Raw genomic sequence first — 10,400 nt, 5'->3', positions numbered from 1 at the left:
AATAGCAATTTGGTACATTCGACAGTGGATTGACGACAGTGTATTTCACCATGTATCCCAAAAGACTACACAGTTATTTATACTTATGAAAAAGGTGAGTGCGTTAAATCCTCGGTACTTAGCGTGACCACTAAATTGCTAAGACTGATTCCCAGCGTTGTCTCTCATCCTCCAGATGACAATATTGATCCTAAAATCATAAATGGAGCTCTACATTGAATGATTAACGATAAAGACTACAAGAGCCTAAATGGGGTTTCGCCGCATTGTTCAAATTACGTAGTGATATTCAACATGGACAGAGAGGAATTTTGCACATTGCCATACCCAGGAAGCCAATGTAGCTTGACGGGAAGACCCTATTTAATCGGACTCTTAGAAATGGAAGGGCATTTATCTTTTGATAACTCAGTCTTTCGAGGTGGTACTAGACATATGGATCCTAGAGGACAGCATAGAGCAGGTTTGGGGCAAAAGGCATGTCATCCACATTGCTCCAGTAACGAGTTTATGCAGTAAGGTCTGTGGAAGTTGAGGTACTCCCTGAAAAGAAGCTAAGGTGGAAGCCAATAGGCATACAAGTATACGGCGACAATATGTTATTGCGTGTGAATTACGGAAACTTGTTTCTTTACAATCTAAGGTTGGGTACATTTGAAGAGTTGAACAGTGGCATGTTAGATCAAGTACTCAAGTATCCGCAGTCACTCACATCAATAGCCTGGTCTCCTTTAATCCTTTAATATAAATGAATAGATAACTTTATCTCCTTCGCATACTGTACCAATCTTAGGCGAGTTATTCTTTTTCGTTGGCTTAAGAAAATCTAACCTACAGAGCACATCGTATGTCCTATAAAATAAATATCTCAATACACTTAAAGGTGACCTAATTAACCTCTACTTAAATTTCTGGTGATAACTTGTCTAAGGAAGAGCAAACTGTTCAGAGTTCATACAAAACTTAATACATGGAACCTTGTTCAAACCAACACTAATTAACAAAGTGGCACACTGTATGTTAGTCTATTATGAAAGTAAACTGCATTCAGTAACAACAATTATTTATCGTTAACGACTCAAGTAGAACCTTATAGGCTCCCGAAGGGTTTGAATTGGAACAGGACAACCAAACATTCCGAATTCTACTACGTAAACACAAAACGCCTAAAATAACACAAAGTATAAAAGATACTCCTGGAACACTTCAGGACACTCTGAGCACCTACATGGAAAAACTCTGTAACCTTCAAGGTTAACTTCTATACTTCAACCCATGGCTTTGAATTGCTGAGCATAATCGTGTAATGTAACAGACCTTTGTATAACGCAAGGACGGGCTGTTGAGAACAAGCTATGAAAACTTAAAACGTTGACTTCTAAACCTTTTATCCAGCAACCTGTGTTCCATTACAACATAAGAATTTCAAAAAACATGCGGGCACAGGGAATTTTCATCAATGTTGTTAGCTATACAAATGTGATGTAATCAATCTGATGTTGATAAGTGCCCTTATCAACACCACCTGGAATAAAAATTGGAGAATGAACGAAGAAAAAATTTGAACACCAAGACAAGGCATTGTTAACAAATATTTCAAATTGTGACAAAAAAAACTCAAAAAAACCTCTGTTTCCATCCTTATATATGCATAAAGTTATTTCAGTAATGCTTACAAGAAAACTCATCTTCAACAATGTCTGTCTTCGCATCTGCAAGTAGACCTCTCATATTCTGAGCCTAGAATGGACTCTAATAGACATAGGAAAATTAGTTCATGTAAACCAATTCTAGCAAAACCAGTTATCGTGACACCTAAAACCTCATTAACTACAACAGTTCATTTAGTACATACTAAGTCTCTTTGGGTAAGTTTGGAGATAGGAACTATTCACAGACCACAAAAACTAAACGCCAAAGGTTTTATAGAACACTAGAAGACAATAGGAGGAATTACCCAATGGGAACTCAATGCAGGTTGCCAAATCTTTATGTGAATCTTCTATTCTTCTTACATCGCTTCACGGTTAGGGTGGATGCAATTTAAGACTCTGGCAACACGGTAATTCCAAAGCTTTATAGAAAATCAGGCAATTGGACGTTATCAACTTACCATTGAATGATTCTGCCTTTACCGTAGAACAGCTAAGAATAACAACCAAGTAGAAAGTAATTTGTCTAAACTTATTATATCGATCAGTTGTATCAAGCGTATTAAGATTGTAAGAATAAACACCAAAAAATTTATTATGTATTTTATCAAACAAGTAACATACAGAAAACAAGAGTTTATACAAACAAAATCGAATTTAACAACAAATAGAACCGTCCAACCATGACTTGATATCTATCTCCGAAAGAACGAATTCAAGCTTCGAGTCCATTCTCTCAAGAACCGACCTTAACACTTCCTCTGTAAACCCATCAAATTGAGAATCCGAAGTTGGGCAATATTCCACCAACTCATTCTTCTCAATATCTTCAACCAAATTGTTGTTTCCATTATACCGACCAAGTATTCTATTACACTCGTTCTTATCCACTGGCCATGTTTCAAAACTACTTGAATTACTATCACCATCTAACTCTTTAGGCTCTACAATGATGAAACACGCATCTATGTCACATAATGTAGATAACTCTTGAATTTTTTTCTTCAATCCTTGTTTCCTCTTCATGAAACTCTTTAAATAAATAAGGAAAGTTTAAACCCGCCTATTTTTTACAGCTATTGTCCACCACTTTGACTAATTTTGACCGGCTTGTTTCCAATTTGATATCTATGAGATCTTTTTCTCTCTCTCAATTTTGATTGGGTCCGGCCTGTATCGTGAACTAAACTTTACAAAGTCTACATTCATGGAATTGCTTAATGTGTGATGTTAGTGCACCAACTATATCATTCAGCAACCAGTCCTTGTAGTTCAGTTTGGATTAATCTGTATTCAGAAGCAAATATCCTGAAAATTGACAAGTGAACAGTATTTTGATCCATTGGGATTTGCTTGATGAAGTTATTTTTTTGTTTGATTTTACAATAAGGAAAGGCGGAAAGCATCAACTTATTAGAGTATTTAAATTTCAAAACCACATTACATTACATCTAATGTAATACGAGAAATGGAATTCTCGTGAGAGTTAGAATTCTAATGAAATACGATTCTCATGATTATGCGAGAATTATGATTGTTTGGCAAACTGTGAGAATTCTCGGTAATTCTCACTGTTAATTTCCCACATGTTGTTTGGCTGCTAAGAATTCTCACATCAATTTTCAAAACCATTTTTGTTAATTTTTTTTTGCTCAAATATTTCACAAAACCAAAATAATAGTCTTTCCAAAAACAATATTCCAAACACAATATATAAATGTGAAGATCAAATTTCATACATTACAACATATTATACATCGTCAATTATAATTTATCTAAGCTAACATATAAAATGGGCATTGTCAAAATTATAGAACATCAATTTATTTAAAAATAGTTGTAGCATAAAAATAAGAAACAAATGTCCTGTCATAGAATTTTTACGTACTTTAGACAGAAGTACATAAAAACTTATTGAAAAAAAAAAAAAAAAAAAAAAAAACTGACTAAAATTTAAAAATCAACTAAAAATATTTAAAAATATAAGGGTATGTCTTCAATCGTCAGGTTGCATTTGATCTCCAATCTCCTCAGATAATTGGTTTTCAATAGGGGGTTCATTCTCATTCATTATTTTGATCGTTAAAAAATTCAGCAAAGCGTTGGTACAAGGGAAGTGATCTTCCAAGATATCATAGCAAGTGCCTTCTCTCCTGTTAAATTTACAAAATGTGTCAATTATATGTGTATTAACTAAAATGGCATGTAGATAGAATATTTGTATATATAATTTGGTAGTACCGGCATTGTTGATAGAGAGCTCCAAATAGCTTCCTCGGCTTGTACCTTATTTACTTCATCATCCCATGTAAACCCTGCAATTGACATCAATTTTTGTACATTCTCATTGATCTTTTTCCATTGACGAACCCGACCTGTAATACTGGGACCTGAAACGTCAACACCGCATATGCAACTCACTTTATTGGCAATACGAAAAGAAATAATTCTAAAACCCCTTCTATTTATGTCATCTTCCAGCTCTCTCAATGTGTCCACCAAAACAGAGTCCATTTCAATTGTCCACATAACATGACGACGTGGTAGGAAAGTTGGCATACCTATCTAAATAAGTATTAACACCAAATATTTAACAAAGCAAGTATTAACACCAAGTATTAACACCAAATATTTATATGATATATAAATATTTCATATAACTAAATAATGTTTAACAAAGCAAACAACCATCATTAGCACATCAATTATTTCAAAGACTTAATAAATTAAAGGATTACTTATTAGCCTAAGCAATGTAACCATCTCCTAACGCCAGTTAGGAATAAAAAGTTTAACGAACCTAAAAACCATAAATCCTAAATGTTAAACAAGTGTTTTCCACATTACTTTATTCTACTAAACTGTAGTTCCTTAGTTTCTACCAAATGCCAACTAAAATTGAGTTGGATATGGCATCGGGTTGTAATTAAACTTCCTAACGAGCCATCGTTGACGTTGATGTTCGTCCATATTGAGAAACATTCTTCGCTTCTCAACATCTTAAGCAAACCACTCCATAGCTTCAATTTTAATGTCTTCATCCACATCAGCAAAGGCTTTTAAAGCTTCCCTCACAGTAGCCCAGAAAGAATCATTCATTTCATTTGTTGACTCCATAGCACCTGCAATGCGACCAATTTCCTTACGCATTCCAACCATCTCACGTTGCATCCCTACAATCACAGACCGACGATCCTTTAGTTTGTCATTTGGTTGAGCAAGGATTGGGTTGGATGAGGATGAATCAGAAGTAGGCGGCATTGTGTCCTCATCCCCAACATTATCATCGGCATCCTCCATGTTCACATTGTCTTCCGTATCATCATTAGCATGCATGTCTTCATCAGCCATGGTTGTAGTTGTCTCTCTCAAGCCATTTGCTTGATCATTCCCTACCACTTCAAGAAGTTCTGCATAATTCCTTGCCCTTTAGTTTTTTCAAATGTTTCCTTCCCTGTCAAATATGAAATAACAAGTGTTAAATGTTTACTTCTTATTGGATATTGGGAAAAAAAATATGACACGTAATACATAAAACTAATACCTTCAAAACATTAGTCCAAACAGACTCATCGGCAGTAACAGTTTTCTTACAGTCATCCCAGCCAATACCACTCAAACCTAGTAATTCCTCCACTCCATTCACAATTTTCTTCCATGTCTTCAAACGGTTTCTAGCATGGGTACTTGTGATTTTCATTCTGTATATGTGCAACACATTGTTAACCACTGATGTATATGCTACAGCTTTCCATCCCCCTTGGCCTTTGTTACCAAGCGACAGTTGTTCACGTAACGTGTCCAACATCACCTGGTCCATCTGGTCATTCCAAAATAAATGACTGGATTGTTGAAACTCTGGTCCAGATTCAGATTGGGATTTCATACCTATTTAATAAAATAGTCGAAAATGTATTCATCTACAACGTAAAATTAGTCCTATTAATTATTACTCGACCCCAACAAATAAATGGATAAAAAATGAAACCAATAAAGTTGCTCAAAATAAATAAATAAATACTATTAACATACCACAAATATGAAATTTCATAAAAAAATATTTTTCATAAAATCATATCATATAAAGACAAACTAATTATTTCTACGAGGGGGGCGTTCATTCCACATTGTCGTTGTAAGTTGATTCCTAAAATTTGTCCAATCATTATTTGGTTCAAGTGCTGCAATTTCCTCCTGGTCATTTACTAAATCATTGTGTTGCTCCTTAGGCTCGTCTCCCCATTCATTGCCATTATCATTTGGATCAACATCTAGTATTATGTTATGCAAAATACAACAAGCAAGTATTAGCTTTATATGTGTATCAATAGGATAAAACGGGGTTGTCCTCAAGTAAGCGAAACGTTTTTTTAACAACCTAAATACACGCTCAATCACATTGCGCAAAGATGAGTGGCAATAGTTGTATAACTCCTTGGCTGTGCTACCGCCAGAATGGTAGCAGACTCCTCCTGTTGATTTGGAAATTGCATGGAGGTATCCCCCCTCACTGTTAGGGAGGGGGAGATTGTTGGAGTTATCCCTCACATGAGGAGAAAAGGAGTTCAGCTTGCGTGGAGAAGCTTGAGCGACGCCGCCAGATTAGTCTTGCTCTCAGGTGCGACCCGCCCATGCCTGATCGACCTCCAAGTGTTTTTACAAGGCTTTCGACTTTGGCCTTGCCTAATAGCGGCGCCATGCCTATTTTCGTCAAAACTTCTATTTTTGCGAAACCGCGAGTTTGCAATATAAGGTTTGGGTTTTTGGCAAAACCCAACACAAGCTGAGACACGAAAATACACAAGAACAAAGAGAGAAACCCAATCTTGAAAGTAATCAAGATTGAGAGATAACCTTTACATAGATACAAGCCTGTAAAGAGAGAGGAGTGATCTAGTAAGGTAAGAGACTAAAATGAGTGATTGTAATATTCCTTACCACTTTATAAAAGGATTAGCTCTTGTGGAAGTAGGTACTATTGGCTGAACCACGATATATCTTTGTGTTGTGGTATGCGTTTTACTGCTTTACATTATTATCTGTTGTTTAGCGAGTTGGGCATGTTAGCTAGGTTGTAGTTGATATTTATAATTTGTCTGGAGTTGAATTGTGTTCAAATACAATTTATCTGTATAGTAGGGAATCGATTGGTATCGGTGTTAAACTCCAACAGAATTGAGTACACAATATTCCAACAATGTCTCAACTTGTTGATTAACTGTTTTTGAAATGTTCAGAGAGTTGTCTTGTTTCTTAGTGATATTCCCATTATGATGTGAGATTGTGAGTACCTTTGCTCTGCTGCCAAGACTTTAAAAAGGTGCTCATGTCATGGCATCTTTTATCATTGACTAGTTTAGTTGATATTTTTTCTTTTGCAGGCAAAATGTGAATATTATATATAATAATAATAAAGTTACAATAGGGGTTAAGCACCACCCGGACTGGATTAAGTTCCCACTATGTGTTACATCCCGAGTTTGCACAAGGGCTTTGATAAACTAAGGGTGTGTTTGTTAACTGGCAAACTTCTAGTGGGAAAATATAAGATTTGTTAAGTGTTTTTCAAAACTATAAATTTGCTGCAAAACAAATTTATAGTGGGAAAATTTTAGTTTGCCAGTGTTTGTTTGCAAAAATTTATAGTGGGAAAATATAAGATTTGTCAGTTTTGCCAGTGTTTGTTTACATGGTTTTTCTCCAGTGGCAAATGATATTTCAATTTTTTGGAGATATTTTTTTTGGTTTTCAAACTCAATGAAGTATAACAAAAAATTAAATAAAATACAAATAAAATAAAATAAAATACAATACAACTCAACTTTAATAGTACACCACCACCACTCCACCACACCCACCACACCACCTAATTGCACACACTACACACACTACCACACACACCAACCAACTACACACACACAAAGACTCAACAAGAACACACAATAAAATATCCAAAAGTAACATCAATGTCACTTAACAATAATATATCGGTCCACCACTTAACAACAATCCCACAAAAACATATAGTTCAAACATAGAAATAAACAAAAAACAAGGTTGAATCAACGTCCAGCTTGTTCTAGCCTCCTAAACAACCATGAAGCCTTGATATCCTCTTTAAGGCCCAAGAAGACCTTAATAAGCCTATCATTCTCGACCAAAGCAAAGTCAAGCCAAACCTTAAGAAAAAAGCTCAGATTCATATCGGGAAGAGACTGCAAAGCATCCTTCAACAAATCTATTTGGTCTACTTCTTCTTCTTGTGGTTCTCGGTTTGAGGGCCGGCAATTTTGCCACCGCTTGCTTAACACCTTTTAAGGGGGTTGTATATCCTCAAAGAATCGAGACTTCCTAGTCTTCTTAGAAGTAGGTGTAGTGCTTCTAGGACCACTCTCAGTTTGAGAAGTATCCCCACCAGTATCTGAGGGAGCACCAAAAGCGAGGACTCACTAGCATCCAGAATCGTCACCCCCATCTCCTTGGGTTTGCCTAGAATCATCTAAACAAGAAGTTGAAACAAAAAGTTAATTTCAAAACTAGTTAGACACACAAAATTCAACTCTATTTACATCTAATCAACTTACCTCCATCCACCATGTCATCATCGAACCCACTATTGCCCTCTTCTCCAGTTGCATAATCATTCCCAAAAATGAGACAACATTCGGTCATAGTAAGGAAATGATTTTGCCGAGAGTGTTTGCCAACGGATGAGCCTAAATCCCACAATATACCAATTAATATGGCATCCAAAACCAAATCCTATAAAAAAATGAGATTATTTTATTACCTTTACATAACTCTCCCATGCATTCTCATCTGCAGATCAATTCTTTTTGGTCTCTTTGTTGAAAGACAAACCAAACCCACTAGCATCAATTTGATGTTTCGCGAACTTGCCAAGCAAGTCTCATTGTTTTCAACCTCGACCGACATTGTTCTAAACACAATTCATTCCAAGTCGCAGATTGATCTCATCGTTGAAGACGCTTCAAGCTCTCTTTCCTCCACCCATTATCTGCCCTCTTGCCCCCAGTAGCTAACTCCTCTAACAACACCTCTACCAAGATGGCTTCCATGTTGGGATACCATCTAATTTGGGGCGATCTTGTTTTCACAACTTTTTTCTGTTTTCCAACCATACCTAGTTTGAAGCAATGACCAACAAAGAACATAGCATAGTAACATATCAAGGTAACAAATAAAAAAGATTGCATGTGAATAAAACATTATAAGTAGTTGAAACATAATAGTGTCTATTACAAAAACAATCTAATAAAATCATAAGTCTACTACAAAAACATCACTCATAAAATCATAATATCTATTACATCACTCGTTATCTGCCCACATTGCAATTGACAACTCATCCCTAAAATTAGTCCACCCAATGCTTGCCTGCATATCAATATTCATATTTGGAGCATTAGGAGAGTTGTCACCTCTTTCCTCATCATCGGTGAGCTCCTCATCACTCAATGTATTATCGGGGATCTTCTTTCGCAAGAAGTTGTGCAATGCATAACATGCAAGGATAACCTTTGTGTGTGTTTTGACATCGTGGAAAACTGCATGCCTTAGATAGGCAAATCGCTTCTTCAAGAGACCGATTGTCCTTTCAACAACAAAGACGCTTAAAGATGAATGGCTTAAAATTATATTGTTCTTTATGATTTTGAGGTTGAACTTCACCGATCTCTAAGATGGTATCGTACACCACGGTAAAGGCGTGAGGAACCCTGGCACTAAAGCAAATCAAAGCATCCGCAAGATAGTACTTGTCATTTGGAACAAGTAAGCTTATGCCGGGGACGAGCCACAAAGACTCCTCAACAACCGGCCCATCGTGTGCGATCCCTCCCACCCTGCTAGCACGTGATGTGAACCTCATGTCAAATGTGCAAGCTACTAACACATTTTGGGTCACTTACACCTTTCCTGTTACGATACCTAGAAACATTTAAGCTTTAGTGGTAAATTGATTGGAAAGTGTGTACCATCAACCGCACCCACAAAGATCCTAACATAAAAACTTCATAAATATTTATTGAACTATTAAACATTGAAATCGGAATGATCCTATCCATTTTCAAAAAGTTGGTCGACCTTGAAATAACAATGCCAATGATGTGTGTTGGTACACTCGCGAGGAGTTATCAGCGGTATCATTTGTTACTAACTCTCTGAATAAACAAAGGATTGCATCCAACACAAGATGGAAATAACGGTGAACTGTTTCTCCCGAACGGAAGAATTGAAATGTTTCATTTCGACACGCATGTCATGCCCAACGGTGTTGAGAAATAGGGCAACTTGCTCTTCCAATGTAACATGTTTTGCTTTCCGTAGACCATGACCATACAAACGAGTGCACGTTTAATTTAAACATTGATCGCCTCATCCTTAATTGCTCGTGGCAAAATCTGTCGTTGCTTGTATACATCCTACCCAATACGGTTCTCCGCGACTTGATCCCAATTCCTACGAGGACCTCTAATAAGAGCGGGGGGAGCCCTACGCCTAGGCCTATACCTCCCAATATACATTCTCCTATACCACCATGTCATCATTATATATGCACTTATAACTATAAGTAGAAATGCCACTAACCTACGCTGACGTTCGGTAATCATTCTACAATATCTCAAAAAGAAAAAAAAAATTAATAAAGTATACAAATTCATGTACTCAATTAACGAAACAAACAAATTGATACAAACATACAAACATACATACAAATTGAACTAA

At 36.3% G+C, this 10,400-nt stretch overlaps 2 protein-coding genes across 2 annotated transcripts; both read right to left on the bottom strand.

Annotated features, from left to right (window-relative positions):
• Positions 1 to 2,309: 2,309 nt before the first annotated feature.
• Positions 2,310 to 2,678, bottom strand: LOC147478077 (uncharacterized). Its single transcript, XM_086586154.1, has one exon. The coding sequence runs from the start codon at positions 2,676 to 2,678 to the stop codon at positions 2,310 to 2,312; it is 369 nt and encodes a 122-aa protein (XP_086442280.1).
• Positions 2,679 to 5,052: 2,374 nt separating this feature from the next.
• LOC147478076 (uncharacterized) lies at positions 5,053 to 5,538 on the bottom strand. Its single transcript, XM_086586153.1, has 2 exons — positions 5,197 to 5,538; positions 5,053 to 5,106 (listed from the first exon to the last, which is right to left on the bottom strand). The coding sequence occupies exons 1-2, from the start codon at positions 5,536 to 5,538 to the stop codon at positions 5,053 to 5,055; spliced, it is 396 nt and encodes a 131-aa protein (XP_086442279.1).
• Positions 5,539 to 10,400: the final 4,862 nt, after the last annotated feature.

This window comes from Coptis chinensis, chromosome 9 (genome assembly GCF_015680905.1).
Source record: "Coptis chinensis isolate HL-2020 chromosome 9, ASM1568090v1, whole genome shotgun sequence".
Classification (NCBI taxonomy): Eukaryota; Viridiplantae; Streptophyta; class Magnoliopsida; order Ranunculales; family Ranunculaceae; genus Coptis; species Coptis chinensis.
The sequence above is the reverse complement of the archived record's forward strand: the minus strand, read 5'-3'. Positions and strand labels throughout refer to the sequence as shown.

Excerpts from the sequence above, each read along its gene's own strand:
- LOC147478077 (XM_086586154.1), bottom strand. The coding sequence starts at position 2,678 with ATGAAGAGGAAACAAGGATTGAAGAAAAAAATTCAAGAGTTATCTACA.
- LOC147478076 (XM_086586153.1), bottom strand. The coding sequence starts at position 5,538 with ATGAAATCCCAATCTGAATCTGGACCAGAGTTTCAACAATCCAGTCAT. Across the intron at positions 5,107-5,196 it reads TTTGGACTAATGTTTTGAAG|GGAAGGAAACATTTGAAAAA; the intron begins GTATTAGTTTTA and ends CATATTTGACAG.